We start from the raw sequence: 19,892 nt of genomic DNA, 5'->3' as shown, positions 1-19,892 counted from the left end.
ATTCTGTTGTTTTCCTCTATTTCTTTGCATTGATCGCTGAAGAAGGCTTTCTTATCTCTCCTTGCTATTCTTTGGAACTCTGCATTCAGATGTTTATATCTTTCCTTTTAGATAGAAAGGCTTTAAGCCAGTAATTTGACTATGGGATCAAAGTTATCTCAGAAAATATCTGGTTCATTTTTGATTGGCAGTTTTTCTTTTTACATGTTGATTGCTCTGTCTTAACGTTTGTTAAGAAAAAAAAAAAAGAAATCGAGCCTTCTATCTAGCCTTTTTTTTTCTGTGAACTTGAGTTTCTGAAGAATGATGTAGGGTCATCTCAGTTCCCTTTTCTTCATTCAGTATTGTTGCTCATGTGGGGTGTTTGTTTGTTTTTTAATTCTATATGCTTTTCGGTGATTAAGCCTGTGGGGAACTTTCTTTTCTATCCAAGTGTTAATTTTGGAAATGAAAGGAATTTATCAAAAGCTGTACACAGAAATGCAGCATTGAGCATCTGAATGCAAACAGCCTATAAGCAAAAGCTTCTATTGTTTACCAATAAGAAGTGAGCTGAGATTCAGAGGCAGAGGACTTTTAATGCAAAAATAAAAAAAAAAAAAATTCTGATTTTTTTTTTAAAATTTTCTGCAAACTTGCTTTATGAATGTGTCCTGCTGGCTTTAGCTTCATAATTTATCCTCAGAAGCAATCTTTCCCAAAAACATTGTCACATTTTGACAGTGATTGTGAATTACTTTGAAAAGATTTTGTGAATGGTTCTGTTTCTTTGCTATAGCAAGCTAGATCAAGGTTGGGTTTCTACTGCATGCTTAGCTCATGGTTAGTTACCAGTCAGAATCAGAATTCATCACATTTTTGCATGACCATATAGAGGGACAGGGATCAATGCTACCTGATTTCAGTAGGAAACATTTTCATTAATGAGGAGAGAATGTTCTAGTCTCATTGATTTTCAGGTCTAGCTTTCCTGTTATTTTACCTTTTTAGGAAATGATACACCTTGCACTAACTTTTGTGTATGGAAGAGTAGTTAGTGGTTGAGGTTTATTTTTTCCAGTCATCTTGGCCACATTTATTAAATGACTTTCTTACATTCAGTTAGCACTTTGGTTACAATCCTTTGAATCTATGCAAGTAGGTCTGTGTCTGTATACTTTATTTTGTTCCACTAATATGTTTACCCTTATATCAATACTGCAATCTTGGTTATTGTACATTTTCATAAAAGATGAAACCCATAGTCTAAGTCCTCTAACTTTGTACTCCTTTGTCAAGGTTGTTTTATCATCCTGGATACTTTTCTGTGTAAATTTTAGAAGCCTTTCAATTTTTTTTTCCATAAAAACCCACTGATAATTTTATTAATATTTCCTTTTAACTGTAGATAATTTGAGGAATCTAAGTCTTAACAATGTTGAATCTGCAACTGTAAATATGATGTCTCTCTCCACTTATTTAGGTATTGTTTGATTTTAGAAATGTTTCTTAATTTTTAATATATACATCTTATACTTCTCTGGTTAAATATATTCATGCATATTTGCTTTTTCACTCTATTATTGGGTTTTAAAAAATGTATTTATTTATTTTTGCCTGTGCTGGGTCTCTGTTGCTATGCGTGGGCTTTCTCTAGTTGCTGTGCATGGGCTTCTCACTGTGGTAGTTTCTCTTATTCCAGAGCATGGACTCTAGGGCATATGGTCTTCAGAGCTGCAGCACTCTGGTTCTAGAGCATGGGGTTAGTAGGCGTGGCCATGGGTTTAGTTGCTCCTTGTTATGTGGAATCTTTCAGATCCAGGGATTGAACCCATGTGTCCTGCTTTAGCAGGTAGATTCTTATCCATTCGGACCACCAGGGAAGTCCTATTAGATTTTTTTTTTTTATACCATTATTCAATTTCTTGTTGCTAGTCTATAGAAATATGGTTGATTTATTTATAAATTCGCTTTGCTTTGCCTGGAGTTTGTGTTTTTTTTTTTTTTTTTTTAATTATGTAGAATTTTGTACACATACAATTATGTCAGCTGTAAATAATGACAGTTTTGTTTCTTCATTTCCAGTATTTATGACTTTTATTTCCTTTTCTTGACTTGTTGTAGCTAGACTTTCCAGTACAGTGTTGAATAGAAATGATTATATAAGACAATCTTGTACTCTTGGGGCAAAATATTTCAGTATTTCTTCATTACAAATTATATTAACTACAATTTTAAAATAGATATCCATTGTCAGATTGAAAACATTTCCTTTAACTCCTCAATTGCCAAGATTTTGTTTGTTTGTGTTTTTTTTTTACTAGTAAAGAATAAGTGTTGAATTTGGACAAATAATTTTTCTACATCTCTTCAAATAATCATGTGATTATTTATCTTAACTCTTTTAATGTGAATTATACTGATTGGTATTTGAAGGTTAAACTTGCATTACTTGAATAAACTTTACTTTGTCAAAATGTAGCCTCTTTTTTATGCATTGCTGTATGTAGTTTGAAGACAAAATGATAGGACACTGAAAGAGGAACTCCTCAGGTCAGTAGGTGCCCAATATGCTACAGGATATCAGTGGAGAAATAACTCCATAAGGAATGAAGGGATGGAGCCAACACAAAAACAATACCTAGTTGTGGATGTGACGGATGATAGAAGCAAGGTCTGATGCTGTAAAGAGCAATATTGCATAGGAACCTGGAATGTCACTTCCATGAATCAGGGCAAATTGGAAGTGGTCAAACAGGAGATGGCAATAGTGAACGTCGACATTTTAGGAATCAGCGAATTAAGATGGACTGGAATGGGTGAATTTAACTCAGATGATCATTATATCTACTACTGTGGGCAGGAATCCCTAAGAAGAAATGGAATAGCCATCATGGTCAACAAAAGAGCCCAAAATGCATTACCTGGTTGCAATCTCAAAAACGACAGAATAATCTCTGTTCATTTCCAAGGCAAACTATTCAATATCACAGTGATCCAAGTCTATGCCCCAACCAGTATCACTGAAGAAGCTGAAGTTGAATGGTTCTATGAAGACCTACAAGACCTTTTCAACTAACACCCCAAAAAGATGTCCTTGTCATTATAGGGGACTGGAATGCAAAAGTAGGAAGTCAAGAAACACTTGGGGTAACAGGCAAATTTGGCCTTGGAATATGAAATGAAGCAGGGCAAAGGCTAATAGAGTTTTGCCAAGAAAACACACTGGTCATAGCAAACACCCTTTTCCAATAACACAAGAGAAGACCTTACACATGATCACCAGATGGTCAACACCCAAATCAGATTGATTATATTCTTTGCAGCCAAAGATGGAGAAGCTCTATACAGTAAGCAAAAACAAGACCAGGAGCTGACTGTGGCTCACATCATGAACTCCTTATTGCCAAATTCAGACTTAAAGTGAAGGAAGTAGGAAAAACCACTAGGTCATTCAGGTATAACCTAAATCAAATCCCTTATGATTATACAGTGGAATTGAGAAATAGATGTAAGGGAATAGATCCAATAGATAAAATGCCTGATGAACTATGGACTGAGGTTTGTGACATTGTACAGGAGACAGGAATAAAGACCATCCTATTGGAAAAGAAATGCAAAAAAGCAAAATAGCTGTCTGGGGAGGCCTTACAAATAGCTGTAAAAAGAAGAGAAATGAAAAGCAAAGGGGAAAAGGAAAGATACAAGCATCTGAATTCAGAGTTCCAAAGAATAGCAAGGAGAGATAAGAAAGCCTTCCTCAGTGATCAATGCAAAGAAATAGAGGAAAACAACAGAATGGGAAAGACTAGAGATATCTTCATGGAGAAGGCAATGGCCCCCCACTCCAGTACTCTTGCCTGGAGAATCCCATGGATCCAGGAGCCTGGTAGGTTGCAGTCCATAGGGTCGCTAAGAGTCGGACACGACTGAGCGAATTCCCTTTCACTTTTCACTTTCATGCATTGGAGAAGGAAATGGCAACCTACTCCAGTGTTCTTGCCTGGAGAACCCCAGGGACAGGGGAGCCTGGTGGGCTGCCGTCTATGGGGTCTCACAGAGTCGGACACAACTGAAGTGACTTAGCAGAAGAAGCAGAGATATCTTCAACAAAATTAGAGATAACAAGGGAACATTTCATGCAAAGATGGGCTCGATAAAGGACAGAAATGGTAGAGACCTAAGAGAAGCAGAAGATATTAGGAAGAGGTGGCAAGAATACACAGAAGAACTGTTCAAAAAAGATCTTCATGACCCAGATAATCACGATGGTGTGATCACTGACCTAGAACCAGACATCCTGGAATGTGAAGTCAATTGGGCCTTAGAAAGCGTCACTACTAACAAAGCTAGTGGAGGTAATGGAATTCCAGTTGAGCTATTCCAAATCCTGAAAGATGATGCTGTGAAAGTGCTGCACTCAATATGCCAGCAAATTTGGAAAACTCAGCAGTGGCCACAGGACTGGAAAAGGTCAGTTTTCATTCCAATCCCAAAGAAAGGCAATGCCAAAGAATGCTCAAACTACCACACAACTGCACTCATCTCACATGCTAGTAAAGTAATACTCAAAATTCTCCAAGCCAGGCTTCAGCAATACATGAACCGTGAACTTCCAGATGTTCAAGCTGGTTTTAGAAAAGGCAGAGGAACCAGAGATCAAATTGCCAACATCCGCTGGATCAAGGAAAAAGCAAGAGAGTTCCAGAAAAGCACCTATTTCTGCTTTATTAACTATGCCAAAGCCTTTGATTGTGTGGATCACAATAAACTGTGGAAAATTCTGAAAGAGATGGGAATACCAGACCACCTGACCTGCCTCTTGAGAAAGCTATATGCAGGTCAGGAAGCAACAATTAGAACTGAACATGGAACAAAAGACTGATTCCAAATAGGAAAAGGAGTACATCAAAGCTGTATATTGTCATGCTGCTTATTTAACTTATATTCAGAGTACATCCTGAGAAACATTGGGCTGGAAGAAGCACAAGCTGGAATCAAGATTGCCGGGAGAAATATCAATAACCTCAGATATGCAGATGACACCACCCTTATGGCAGAAAGTGAAGAGGAACTAAAAAGCATCTTGATGAAAGTGAAAGAGGAGAGTGAAAAAGTTGGCTTAAAGCTCAACATTTGGAAAACTAAGATCATGGCATCCGGTCCCATCACTTCATGGAAAACAGATGGGGAAACAGTGGAAACAATGTCAGACTTTATTTTGGGGGGCTTCAAAATCACTTCAGATGGTGATTGCAGCCATGAAATTAAAAGACGCTTACAACTTGGAAGGAAAGTTATGACCAACCTAGATGGCATATTGAAAAGCAGAGACATTATTTTGCCAACAAAGGTCTGTCTAGTCAAGGCTATTGTTTTTCCAGTGGTCATGTATAGATGTGAGAGTTGGACTCTGAAGAAAGCTGAGCGCTGAAGAATTGATGCTTTTGAACTGTGGTGTGGGCGAAGACTCTTGAGAGTCCCTTGGACTGCAAGGAGATCCAACCAGTCCATCCTAAAGGAGATCAGTCCTGGGTGTTCATTGGAAGGACTGATGCTAATGCTAAAACTCCAATACTTCGGCCACCTCATACAAAGTGTTGACTCATTGGAAAAGATGTGATGCTTGGAGGGATTGGAGGCAGGAGGAGAAGGGAACGACAGAGGATGAGATGGCTGGATGGCATCACCGACTTGATGGAGATGAGTTTGCGTGAACTCCAGGAGTTGGTGATGGACAGGGAGGCCTGGCGTGCTGCAATTCATGGGGTCGCAAAGAGTTGGGCATGACTGAGCCAGTGAACTGAACTGAAGTGTTTGTAGTTTGTTAATATTTTGTCAAGAATTTTTTGACAAAAACAACAATTTATCTGTTGTTTGTGAAGAATATTGGTCTGTAATTTGCTTTTCTTAAAATATATTGTCAGCTTTTTGTATTAGAATTATGCAGGCCTCATGAGAGGACATGGGAAAAGTTTCCTTTTTGTGATGGTCATTAAAGTGTCAACTTTAATGCTTGACTTCAGGCTCTACTACAAAGTGACAGTCGTCAAAACAGTATGGTACTGGCACAAAGAAAGAAATATAGATCAATGGAACAAAATAGAAAGCCCAGAAATGAATCCACGCACCTATGCACACCTTATCTTTGACAAAGGAGGCAAGAATATACAATGGAGAAAAGACAATCTCTTTAACAAGTGGTGCTGGGAAAATTGGTCAACCACTTGTAAAAGAATGAAACTAAGATACTTTCTAACACCATATACAAAAATAAACTCAAAAATGGGTTAAAGATCTAAATGTAAAACCAGAAACTATAAAACTCCTAGAGGAGAATATAGGCAAAACACTCTCTGACATAAATCACAGCAAGACCCTCTATGACCCATCTCCCCAAATATTGGAAATAAAAGCAAAAATAAACAAGTGGGACCTAATTAAAATTAAAAGCTTCTGCACCACAAAGGAAACTATAAGCAAGGTGAAAAGACAGGCTTCAGAATCGGAGAAAATAATAGGAAATGAAGCAACTGACAAAGAGTTAATCTCAAAAATATACAAGCAACTCCTGCAGCTCAATTCCAGAAAAATAAACGACCAAATCAAATATGGGCCAAATAACTAAACAGATATTTCTCCAAAGAAGACATACAGATGGCTAACAAACACATGAAAAGATGCTCAACATCACTCATCATCAGAGAAATGCAAATTAAAACCACAGTGAGGTACCATTTCACGCCAGTCAGAATGGTTGCTATCCAAAAGTCTACAAGCAATAAATGCTGGAGAGGGTGTGGAGAAAAGGGAACCCTCTTACACTGTTGGTGGGAATGCAAACTAGTACAGCCACTATTGAGAACAGTGTGGAGATTCCTTAAAAAAACTGGAAATATAACTGCCATACAACCCAGCAATCCCACTGCTGGGCATACACACCGAGGAAACCAGAATTGAAAGAGACACGTGTACCCCAATGTTCATTGCAGCACTGTTTAGAATAGCCAGGACATGGAAGCAACCTAGATGTCCATCAGCAGATGAATGGATAAGAAAGCTGTGGTACATATACACAATGGAGTATTACTCAGCCATTAAAAAGAATGCATGTGAATCAGTTCTAATGAGGTGGATGAAACTGGAGCCTATTATACAGAGTGAACTAAGCCAGAAAGAAAAACACCAATACAGTATAATAAGGCATATATATGGAATTTAGAAATATGGTAACAATAACCCTGTATGCGAGACAGCAAAAGGGACACAGATGTATTGAACAGTCTTTTGGATCTGTGGGAGAAGGCAAGGGTAGGTTGATTTGGGAGAATGGTGTTGAAACATGTATATTATCATATAAATAAAAAAGTGTCAACTTGACCACACTACATTCCCCAGTTATTCAATCTGTAGATGATATCTGTGTTGCTCTGTAGGTATTTTATAGATGTGATGATTAAAGTCCATAGTCAGTTTATTTTAAGTAAGGGCAAATACCCTGTATAGTTCTATGGACACAGTTCAGTTAATTGAAATGCACTAAGAGCTACAGCTTCCCTAAAGAAAAAAGAAATTCATTCTGTGGATAACAGCTTCAGCTCCTGCCCAAGAATTCCAGCCTGTCCTTTGTAACAGCCAGCCCTGCGGATTTTGGACTTGCCTAGCCAAGTCTGATTGTGGAGTATTATCTATTTTATGTTGTTAGATTCAATTCATTAGTATGCTGTATTATCTTCTTTTGATTCATGTTAATGGTAAATTTTCCCTTCATTTTTTATCTTTTATATTTCATGGTGCTTTCAAAGAACCAGGCTTTGTGTTTGTTGAGTTTTTTGCTTAGAAGTTAGTTTTTTATTTCATTCAGGTCTACTTTTCTTCTTATTTCTATTATTATGCATACATATGCTGAATTTTTGAATTATAAGATGGGTCTGAAAACCCTTGAATTTAACTTTTTTAAAAAACTTTTTTTCAAAATTTAATTTTATTGAAGTATAGTTAATTTATAATGTTGTGTTAGTTTCATGTGTACAGCAAAGTGATTTGGTTATACATATATTCATTCTTTTTTTAGATTATTTTCTCAAATAGATTACCACAGAATATTGAGTAGAGTTCTCTGTGCTATTATTTTTAAGGTATTCTTTGTAAAATTAGCAAATAAATGGTTTCCAGTATTGAATTTTTAATAAACTTGAATCCTAACAAAAGGTAGAAAGGAAGCTATTGATCAATGAGATACACTGAACACAAAGGAGGAAGTGCACCATGTTTCCCTAATGCTTTCTGTTGTGCTGGTTAACAGACTATAAATCAAACCCCACCTTTCACTCTTCAATGAAGTTAGCTGTGCTCTCAGTTGTGAGCTGCCTGAAGAATATACAGGTCCCAGAGTTGGTGTGGTTGTGAAAAGATACAAGGCAGCGAAATGAGGGGTGAAGAGTGTGGTTAGTGTATCCCAAGGAAAGGACAAGTTTAGAAAAGTTTTGTCTTAGGGTTTGTATAGACCTCAGCATACAAAGAAGACACCCCAGTGTTTTATAATGTTCTGATTTAACAGAGTTAACCAAGGTGGGTGAGATCAAAACAAACAGGGGTGATAAAGCAAGGATCTGGGAACCAGAGCTGATCTCTGAACTTATTGAGATGTGCAGGGTACCATATCAGCTTACACGCAGATTCAATACTGACCCTAGGTTGATGTTACAATTAGGAGCTTACCTTTAAAACCTTCCATGGTTTCTTTTTGCTTCTATTCTCCCTGTAATTGAAGGGTAATGAGTATCATTGGATAGGAATTACATTTTATTTCTCAATCCTTTCAGAATTTCATGTAGTCTGTTCAGGGTTTTATTGCATCCACAAGAATCTTGTGTTATCCAGAAGCACAATCTATGTGATAGCCTTTTCATTGACAGGTTATTTTTTTATCTCTTATATTTCCAGAATAAATGGATAGAAGAATCTCTCCTACACCCACATCCATAAACCACTGATCAAAACTAGTCGTCATTTTTTCTCTTTAAAGGAAATCTTGTCTTGTTTTCTTACCAAGAAGTGACTCTTGCTTCGTTTATTGTACTTAAGTTATACTTTTGCAAAATCAATAATAGTGTAGGGCAATCTGGATGATTTGTACCTACCACAACTTGAAACAGAGTTCTTAAGAGTCTGACTGCAGAATTAAAATCTCGGAAATTCTTTTGAGATGTTAGCAGTCTTAACGATCCTGATTCTGTTTTTTTAATACTGTAAACAAATAATAAAAGTACTATCTACTGATTAAATATATATTTCATATTGTACCTAATATAAGTATAAAAGCAAGCAAGAAAGAATTTACATAAAAATGTGTTGCACTTTATCGCTCAGTCATGTCCAACACTTTGTGGCCCCGTGGACTGCAGCCCACCAGGCTTCTCTGTCCATGGTGATTCTCCAGGCAAGAATACTGGAGTGGGCTTCCATTCCCTCCCCCAGGTGATCTTCCTAACCCAGGGATTGAACCCAGGTCTCCCTCATTGCAGGCAGGTTCTTTATTGTTTGAGCCATCAGGGAATCCTCTCATGCAAGAATGTAATAAGCCAAAAATATAGATAGCATATTTATTTGCATAAAATAAGGAGAATATATTTTTACTGCTGTTTATAGAAAACATGTTCTTTGGCACAAGCTTCACACAAAATATCAGGAACAAAATCCCTTGGAATTACATTTAAAGTTACATGTAGGTAAATACCTGGGAATTTCTATAGGACTGTAAGCAATTTGGAAATTAAATGCCAAGGAGGCAAACAGGTCCTTGTATTTCAAACTGTGTTTGAGAAAGGAATATGTTAAAATCTGCAGTATTAGTATACAGTGTTAACTCTACATGTGAGATTTTAACATTTCATTATCATCCAAATATAGATGTTAACCATTTAAACTACTGAGTCTAATGTTGTGTCCTTGGGGTTTATGTATTTTTTTAAAATTAGATTTCCACCCCTCCCCCCCATAATTTTGCTTCCTGGGATTATAACTCATCATTCTTATAAAGAAAGATTTTTCTTTTTATTTTTAAAAGTACAGTTCTTAAATTGACACGTTAGTGTGTTCTATTAGTGAGCACTTTTAGGATCTTTTAATGATCAGTCTGCTCTCTGAACTGAGCAGGCTGTTACTACCTAATTAGCTGGGAATCTAGAACTGGTCCCCTCATGGGAAAGACCAGATATGGCCCCAAGAAACCCAACAAAATTAGAAAATGCAGACAGAAGGAAAAATATATAAAAGAGTATGTTTAGATATTATTTTTTAAATGTGAATTTTATCTCTATATGTGATATAGTATAAGGCAGAAATTAAAAGAACAAACTTGGGGTCAAAATGACAGAATTTTCTGAATTTGGGCAAATCAATAAACCCCTCTGAACATCACTGCAAAGTTTCCTACTTTGTAAATGGAGAGGATAATCCATCCTACTCATATTGATGTGAGAATGAGATTAAATAAAGCCTATGAAATACTAGCAACATGAGACTCATGATAAGCCTTATGAAATGTCATCTGTTAATGATATTTAGGTGTGTTGGGTGACCATGATTTCTTTGCTTGTTGGCTAGATCTAGAGAATTGTGGAACTTCAGTGTAATGAGAAAATTTGTCATGGACTCTAACAATAAAGCAAGGTCCTATTTTTCAATTTTTTTGGTTGGGCACATTTTTTAAACAAAACCATTAACATTTACACAAGCGTTATTTTCTTTGCTGTTTTTTTGTATACTTCACGTACTATTCATTTAGATGCCAGTGTGGCTTGTCATAAACAGCTGCTCATAGCACAGCATCCTTTCGCGGGATGAAAGGTGCTTGTTAGACTTCCTTCCATAGGTGGTGGTGACATGTTCTCTACCTTAGTCATCCTGACATCCTAACCAGGCTACTTACCTGCATTAAGAATGCTGACCTGGAGTGGACACAGTTGAATTTCCTGAGATTCACAAGTTTACAAAATCTAGATTTTGTACTTCTACTGGTATCAATATAACAATTCCTGGTGCATAAAATAGAAAATGTGAAATTTATCTTCTCTTTGACTATATTGAATAATCTGGTTTGGTTTTGTTGATCCAGAGGTCCACCACTTTCCCCCTTAGTCACCCATAAATGCTCAGGAGTTTCAAAACAGTAAATCTGCACCAATAAAAAGGATAACTGGAAAGAGAAAGAATATATAGAATGAGAAAAGACCATCTCAAAAATGTTACTTGCTGCCATATCCCTAAGGATATCAATCTTTGGAAGGCCTAGAATTGGGTAGATAATACAGGGAGGACAGAAATTGTAGTCATGAAGTATACTGGTCATATTATTTTAAAATTGCATCTTCAAACAAAATAGACCTCAGATACATTTTTCACTGTGACCAGAGAAAAGCCACAATCATGTTGGTACATGTGACATCATTACCACATCTAGGCCTTGTGGTTCAGCTAGTAAAGAATCCGCCTGCAATGCAGGAAACCTGGGTTTGAGCCCTGGGTTGGGAAGATCCCCTGGAGAAGGGAAAGGCTATCCACTCCAGTATTCTGGCCTAGAGAATTCCATGAACTGTATAGTCCATGGGGTCACAAAGAGTTGGACCCGACTGAGCGACTTTCACTTAACTAAACTAAAGGAAAAATAGCACCTGCTCAAATATGTCCTTGGATAATGCTAAGGTGTTCTAGTGGTTAGAATGAGTGGTCTTTTGGGGTCCAACTTCATGAGATTCTTAAGATTCTTTGGGCCCATAAGTCTTTGAATACCTCATCCCTCCTCCCCTGGCTTCTGGTGTCCAGAACATGCTAAAGGATGTTAATGATGGAGTTAGAGTTTTTATTTGTTGTGTATGAACTAGTTAGCTAGTTAGCACTAGTTAGCATTACCTCATTTAAATCCTACCACCATCCTTTCATGTTGTTGGTATATCCCAGTTTTTACTAAGGTTGAGAGTGAGGTATAGAGTCTTACTCTCCCTGTTTATTCAAGAAGGTTAGCCCTAAACCCTGTCTTAGCACAATACTGGTCTAGTGGAATTTCCCTTTCAGATGTAGGCTGTCGTTCTCTACAAACTAAAGAATTTTTCTGAATTGTGAAAAATCACCATTTTCTCTCAAGTGAAGATTTCATCTAAGAATTTTTATTTATTTATTTATGTGGATTCATAGACTTTGGATAGAATTTCCCAAATGGTGTGCTCCAAATGGAAAATATATTAAAATAATTATCCTCCTTATTTTGAGGGGCATCAGGACTTGGGTCACTTACTCTGGGTCAGTATGGATTTTTCTGTATACCCATCATTGTCTCTGTGCCTGTGTGAGAGAGGTACAGAAGCACTGTCCATGGTGATGTGGGCCATCAGATGGGCCTGAAATCCAATCAGGGGAATTGTGTGTGTATCTTGAGTTGGACTTTTTGAAATTCCTGGGAATGTCTGAGAAAGAAATGAGATTGGCTTCAAGGAAGCATACTAGAATCTTTTGTTTCCTTCTGTAGATGTTGATTTTTTTCTTGGATGCTATTTTCATCTTCTACAAACTTCTATAATGGGTTTGAGATAGCTGATAATAAAAGACTCACAAATCTACATATGTATAAATATAAACCCATACATTATATATGTGTATATATATGTATAATATCCAATCCACAATGAGAGTGGCTAAAGTATTACCTACAAGTATAAATAAACCTGTTAGAGACATCCTCTTTGAATTACTTCAGAATTTAGGGTCATGAAATCTGAAGGACCTAACCTAACTAGGGAGCTTCTGAGAGCATTAGTAATGTACCAGGGTCCAGCCCCGGTTGGATCCAGGGATTCCCTCGGGAGGTCAGCGTTGGTGAAAGGATAGATAAAAGGAGAAAGAGACAGAGGCTTGAACTAACTGGTTTACACAGAAAGCCAATAAAACCTGTGACATCAGGTTTGCACTGACCACGGAGGCCACAGACGTCCTCTCAAATCACAGAAGGTGCCCCACCTCAGGCACCTTCTCAAGTAGATCTTAGAAGCCTGGGCAAATAAGTGGTCTCAGAGGGCCCCCACGCTCCAAATTAGTCATCCTGAAGGAAGAACAGAGAAGAAAAGAAGAGAAAAGGAAGCAAGAACGACACGGGGAGACCAAGCCTGTTGAGCAAGGTCCGCAACTTTATTTTCCAAAGTAGCTTTTATACCTTAAATTGTGCATAGAGGATAATAGGGGTGTAGAGTCATGCAAGGTCAGCAGTCCTTGAGTATATCAAAGCCAGGCTTTCTTTCTGCAAACTTATCATATACAAAGGCTTTAGGTGATTTACATCATCTTCTGGCCAGGAGGCCTCTTAACATTTTATGACCCTTTCTTCTGAATAATGGTTAGTCAATCAGAAAACTTATTTTCTCTAAAGGTGATTATTCTAAAGTCAGGTGCCACCCTCTGAAAGCATTAGATAAAGTTGCATTCCTATAGGGAAAAAGTGTGGTGGGTTATAACAAGAAAAGAATTAACTCAAGGGTACAAGGTTACAAACATTAAAGCTACTACTTACATTTCTATATACCAACTATATTAATCAATACACTCCCAGGGACACAGTACATAAGGGATATGGAAACTTGGCAGCAAGCATTAGCTCAACAAAGAAATCCTCTACTAGTTCTATTCTAACAATTTTAACTCTCTGAGAAGCTCTGCATTGTTAGAATATCTTAAGCTTCCCATGCCTCTCGTGGTTGGGAGGCTGTGAACAATCACATGCGTAGCTGCAAGAGTCCAAACAAACCTAGAAAGTCATCAGAGGGGTTTGAATTGAAACACTCCTATTATGCCCAGGAGACTTATTAACTAGAGCTCTAAGTTGATTTTTTTCAGAGAAAGGTGGTCAGGGATAGCCCCTGTTAATGTCAGAAGAGTTGGTGAAAGTCGTGAAATAGTAAAACAGACAGATTCTGGTTTTGGGGTAGCTGCTCAGGCAGATCCAGGGGGGCCCTTGAGCCCTGACTCGCCTTGCCCATCAGGGCTCTCCCACATGACCTTGTCATGGGTAGGAACTCCCGTGCTGGCTCCCAGCAGTAATGGGTCTTCAGTTCATTTCAGTTCAGTCACTCAGTCATGTCAGACTCTTTGCAGTCCCATGAATTGCAGCATGCCAGGCCTCCTTGTCCATCACCATCTCCTGGAGTTCACTCAAACTCACATCCATCGAGTCGGTGATGCCATCCAGCCATCTCATCCTCTGTGGTCCCCTTCCCCTCCTGCCCCCAATCCCTCCCAGCATCAGAGTCTTTTCCAATGAGTCAACTCTTTGCATGAGGTGGCCAAAATACTGGAGTTTCAGCTTTAGCATCATTCCTTCCAAAGAATACCCAGGGAAAGTGAAAAAGTTAGCTAAAAGCTCAACATTCAGAAAACGAAGATCGTGGCACTGGTCACATCATTTCATGGGAAATAGATGGGGAAACAGTGGAAACAGTGTCAGACTTTATCTTTTGGGGCTCCAAAATCACTGCAGATGGTGACTGCAGGCATGAAGTTAAAAGATACTTACTCCTTGGAAGAAAAGTTATGACCAACCTAGATAGCATGTTGAAAAGCAGAGACATTACTTTGCCAACAAAGGTCTGTCTAGTCAAGGGTATGGTTTTTCCAGTGGTCATGTATGGATGTGAGAGTTGGACTGTGAAGAAAGCTGAGCACTGAAGAATTGGTGCTTTTGAACTGTGGTGTTGGAGAAGACTCTTGAGAGTCCCTTGGACTGCAAGGAGTTCCAACTGGTCCATTCTAAAAGAGATCAGCCCTGGGTGTTCTTCAGTGGGTACCTAAGGAAGAAACATTGGTACAGGCCCCTGTGGAGCCCTTCATTTTGATCTTACCTCTGCTTTCCAGGTTATCTGCCAAGCTAGGTTAGTCATAAAAGGCCCTCACGTGGGGAGAGCCAGATCATTGAAACTGGTGGATGTTGTCCAAATGATGCGGGTCTGCTAAAAAACTGTAATTTGTATTTTTCCCTGGTTGACATTTTAGTAGGATTTTTTGATAACCAACAATGGGGAGCCAAGTGACTAAAGACTAGACATAGCAGGAGCTGGAAGGACCCCTCCCCATGAGCATGGAGAGTCCAGCATGGTGGGATACACAGTTAATGCAGTGGCTTTAAGAAATCATTCATCTGTAGGTCTAATAGGAGAGAGGTCAGACAGCCCTATTTTTCTCCACTTATGATTGGAATTTATTCCTTCAGAATTCTGTCCTCTTCACTCTGAGTTTTGTATTGATACGACAGCAGAGATCGGGAAAAACAGGAAAGGCACATGGATCTCCATCCAGAACATGCTATTTGGCTCACAAGGGCTCCTAGACACAAAGTCATGGTTCCGGACATTTCCTCCTCCTCCTCTCAGGCTCCCCCTGCCTACAGCTATGGCTCTAGGATTTTCTGAGTACAAACTGCTCCTGTCTTTCTCCATGACCTGCAGTCCTTCCCTGGAAAACTTAGGACAACCACTTACCCTCCTAGCTTCATGTATTATCTGTAAATGAAAATAAAGTTTTTGCTTTTCTCATTCAGAAGATGGTTGTGAATATCCTCTGAGAAAACTGATCAGGAAGAGCTGTGAAATGATAACCTGAGTCTCTGTGATAACAGACATTACCCCCCTAATCCATCCCTCAGAGACATGACATTCTGGGGCCAGCTGCCCTGGGTGACAAGGTAGGGAGGCTCTGAGGTGGCATATGTGGGATGCAAGTGATAGTGGTGCTGAGAGGACACAGAACAACTGGTGTTAATTTGGACAAATATCTTAACTTAATCCCAACTCCTTTTCAGTCCAAATCTCCATCAACTGTGATCACCACCTACTGTGATTACTCTTTCTATTTGTTAAACCAGCCTGTAAATTTCAGTCCTAAGTCTTCTCAGAATTGTCTAAGAATTTTCAGGTATTCCTCTCTGTGTTTCCCTAGCATTCAGTACCATGTTCAAATCACCATGGATTTGTATCCATCTGAGATCATAAACTCCAGAGGCCTTGGCCTAGGCCTTGTGAATCTGCATGTCTCCACCAACCCACTTCTCTCTTAGCAAGCAGATGCTAAGTATTGACTGTATTCTTATTGCCTGAAGCTGCCCACCACAGTATCATACTTTTCCTGATAAAGTTTTGAATGCTTACATCAGCATCAACCAATGATTTGTAGAAGACTATTCTCCAAGATAAAATCATCTCACAGATGATGTGGTAATTAAGTGAATGTTCATGGAACTTTTAGCACAGTGCCTTGCATATAGTAAATGCCTGGTAAATGGTGTCTGCTGTTGTTATAATCACTAACCTTTGAAATGTACATTTTATATACTTAGCACGATGATAGAAAGTTGGCTGTATGTTAGGGGAAAGCTTAAATATGTCATAAAGTCTCATGACATGGGCTTCCCGGCTTTGTGACTTATACTTTGCAGTGTCTATCAGGTTTTCCTCTCCCTGGGCCTCAGTGTCTCCATCTGTAAAATGAGATAATACTGTTCCTAGGTAGAGCTCTTGTGAGGATAAACAAGTTAATGCATGTGAAGTATCAAATGTTCAGCCCTGAACACAGTCAGCACTCAGTAAATGTTAACTATGGATAGAAAACCAAGAAAGAGGAATTTCCACTTCCAAAGATCAATATTTTAATTTTTTTCCTACATTTCTGGACCCTGAATTTGTAATTAACCACTTCTTTATCCCTGCATGTATAGCTGAGGCTTCCGGATTCCTCATCCTTGATGCCTGCTCGCTCATCCCTCTAGTAACACCTGCTGACTCCTGATAGTTTGGGATTCAGCTCCTACTCTCTAAACCTCATATATTCTCTTCTGTTAAAGATAGTAATGACTCTCTCATAGTGCTACTGAGTGTATCACAAGAGCAGATAACTAGGAAGTTCTTATCAGAGTGTTTGGCTCATACAATAAACATCATGAGGATCGCCTATAATTTTATTTCTTTGGATAGAAAAGCATTCCTTGCTGTTCCAACAAGTCTTTCAAGGAAAGGAGTTCAATCCTAACAACACAAACCATTAAAGTTTATCTTGAAAAGTATCCTTGACATGGAGGTCTCTGTATTTTTGTTATTTCAGATGTTTCTACTTGTGATTGGTGTGGTGGCTGTGATGGTGGCTACGATTCCTTGGGTGGCTATACCTGTGATTCCCCTTGGCATCATTTTCTTTGTTCTCCGGCGATATTCCTTAGAGACATCACGAGATGTGAAACGCCTGGAATCCACAAGTGAGTACCAAGGCTCTCAGGTTGGGAGGGCAGTACAGGCTGGCTTTCATTTATGCTATAATTAACCACACCCCTGAAATTCTGCAGATTCATTCTTGAATTTCTCACTAAGTTAATTTTAGGTAATTGAACATATTACCACTGAGTCCATGTGTCCCTTAAGGCAAATGGACCTGGTGATGGGTCAGTTCCAGTTTGAATCTTAGGACAGGGAATATAAGCACCATGAGGACAGGCACTGTTTCTCTCTGGTTCATGACATACTTCCTAACACAGAGTATCAAGCCTATACATTTTTTAAAAATAAAATATTTCAACATGTTGGAACTAAGCAGAAGGAAAACAGAGAATTTTTCTTCTCCTTAAGTTACCAGAGATGACAAGAAAGGAAACAATTAGGAAAAGGATAGGAGACATCAGGAAATATATGTTAGAACTGATATATTTGAAAAATACATTCTTTCACATGTTTATGTAAGTTGCAGTTGTTAAATGTATTGAAAAGATAAGTCCTGTTATTTTCAGCTTTGCTCTTTATCATCACCAGTGTTTGGGGTGATACAACAGTGTGATCCCCTGTTTTTCTAAACTACTCATATAAATAGTGCTGAAAATGATCCCCTAGGAGAACACAAGAGGGGGAATATGTTCAGTATGCATCTGGCCTACTACCCCACTCAACTTTCTAGTTTTAGAATAATGGAGAACAGGGACTTTTCCTGGTTTTTTTATATAAATAGTGTTAGGAGAGAGTCTGTTCACATCTGGCCTACTACCCCACTCAATTTAGGGTTTTAGAATAATGGAGAACAGGGACTTTTCTGATTGAGTAACTTCAATTTAGATCCTGTGATTGGTGCAGATCAAAAAAAAAAAAAAAAAAAAAAAAAGGAGAACACATTTTATGATTAATCATTCTATAGGTAATCACAGATTATGAAATAATTGAATTTATCTCATTATTAATATATATATTTCATCACTAATAAAACAAAAAATAAGGGAAATCGAATTGCTATGTATTTCTTAAAAAGTTATAAGAACTATAGCTGAAAAGTGAGGAGGGAAGGTTTGTATCAGAGACCTCAACCATTAATAATTATTTCAAATTAATACCAACTTAACCTTCTAGATACCAAGCCAAGTAGAGAAGCATATTGAGTCCCATGGTTCTTTGTATCTACTAATGGAAAAATGTCTCAATTCATCCAGTCACAGAAGCTTTTTTCATTGTGACATTTGCATGTTTTGTTTCTGTAGTAAACACTTAAGAAGTATTTATTCTAATTATTTGTGAAAAGGATAGTGATCATCAGTTTCATAAAAGCTACATAAAAAAATTCAGTCATCAAGAGAACCAGCTAAAGTTTCATAAAGTCCATTTTTGTGAGATGTTTGAATGGATCAATAGCAGTAGAGCCCAGATGTGAGTGACATTGTGCTGATGCGACCTGGGGAGGCAGAAGAGGGAGTGATGAGCTCCATCCAGTCCTCTGTGTAGACAAAGCTTCAGACGTTTTATCGTTTGAGGATGCCCATGAAATTCAGTCAGTCAGCAGTCTTTTTCAAGAAGAAGTACAGGATTTTCTGTGTTTGTTCTGGGGAGTTTGAGGACTTTGGCATCATCCTTGTACAATATTGGGGCTCTTTGCACCCAGAGGTTGGAGGTTTTCTGAACATAAATAATAATAATATATAATATTAATAAATCAATAATATTTTATTAATAATACAATAATATAATAATTTTTCTGGAAAAAAATGTGCATCGTCACACATGGGCATCCTTAATCCTGATTATTCTCTCTCTGAGACACAACTGTTGCGATTAAGCACAGCCTTGGAAGTAAGGCATGGTTGACTCTCAACACCCAGGTTTATCACTAATGTGGGTCAATATACTTAATACTGAGCAGAGAGTTCTCTTAATCCTTCAGTCTTTGGAGTTCTCATGAGGATTTATTGAACTGATGCTTGTAAAGTGCTTGGTGGCCACTACTAAAGGCACTAGAACCATGAACATGAAGGGATTAAAAACTTATTCACAACTAGCAGGTCTCACACGACTTGAATGATAACCTGCAGCCATGCTGTCAACATGGGGTCCCTTGCCCGGGAAGATCTGCAGTCCTGGTGGGGTGTGTCCCCAGGTGTCCTCAAGGTTGTGGAAAACATAGCTGTCAGGCATGTGAACTGTAGGGTTACACATGTCTGTGACTGCAGACTGCTGCCATGGATGTTACATAGTCTTCTTCAGAACAGCAAGCTCAGTGTTTTTGAGAAAAAGGGTGTTGTTACATTGAGCAAGGTAAGATCAAAGCCTTGACATCCCCTCTACCCCTGTACTAGTTAATTTTCTTTGCAGACACTCCATTTCATTCATTCTGGCATCCTGCTCAGCCCTAAATGAGATTTGAAAGAAACAGGATGGCTTTTCACAGGTCCTGATTCCCTCTGACCTGCTGTAACTCTTGGGCATGAGGTGAGGTAGGTCATGGGGTGTTTGGTTCTCTGGTGTTCAAGGCTGAGATGATACCTGGTTTCTAAAGTCAACCCCACCCTCCATCCCTGCTGGAGAGAATCAGCTGCACTTTGATCTGAAGAGAGAAGGAGGTGAGGGAGGCCG

The 19,892-nt window shown here is 38.5% G+C and overlaps 1 protein-coding gene across 1 annotated transcript in view; it reads left to right on the top strand.

The window, feature by feature from the left end:
* The window catches only part of LOC102287016 (ATP-binding cassette sub-family C member 4), a gene marked incomplete at its 5' end in the record, with an annotated part of 101,268 nt that overhangs the window by 21,218 nt on the left and 60,158 nt on the right, over window positions 1–19,892 (top strand). Inside the window, 1 exon segment of the mRNA XM_070366866.1 lies at window positions 17,116–17,266. Coding sequence (XP_070222967.1) covers window positions 17,116–17,266 — 151 coding nt within the window.

The sequence above is a fragment of the Bos mutus genome, unplaced genomic scaffold, assembly GCF_027580195.1.
Source record: "Bos mutus isolate GX-2022 unplaced genomic scaffold, NWIPB_WYAK_1.1 CTG222, whole genome shotgun sequence".
In the NCBI taxonomy this organism is placed as follows: Eukaryota; Metazoa; Chordata; class Mammalia; order Artiodactyla; family Bovidae; genus Bos; species Bos mutus.
Note: the sequence above shows the minus strand (reverse complement) of the source record. Positions and strands in the feature narration are given on the sequence as shown.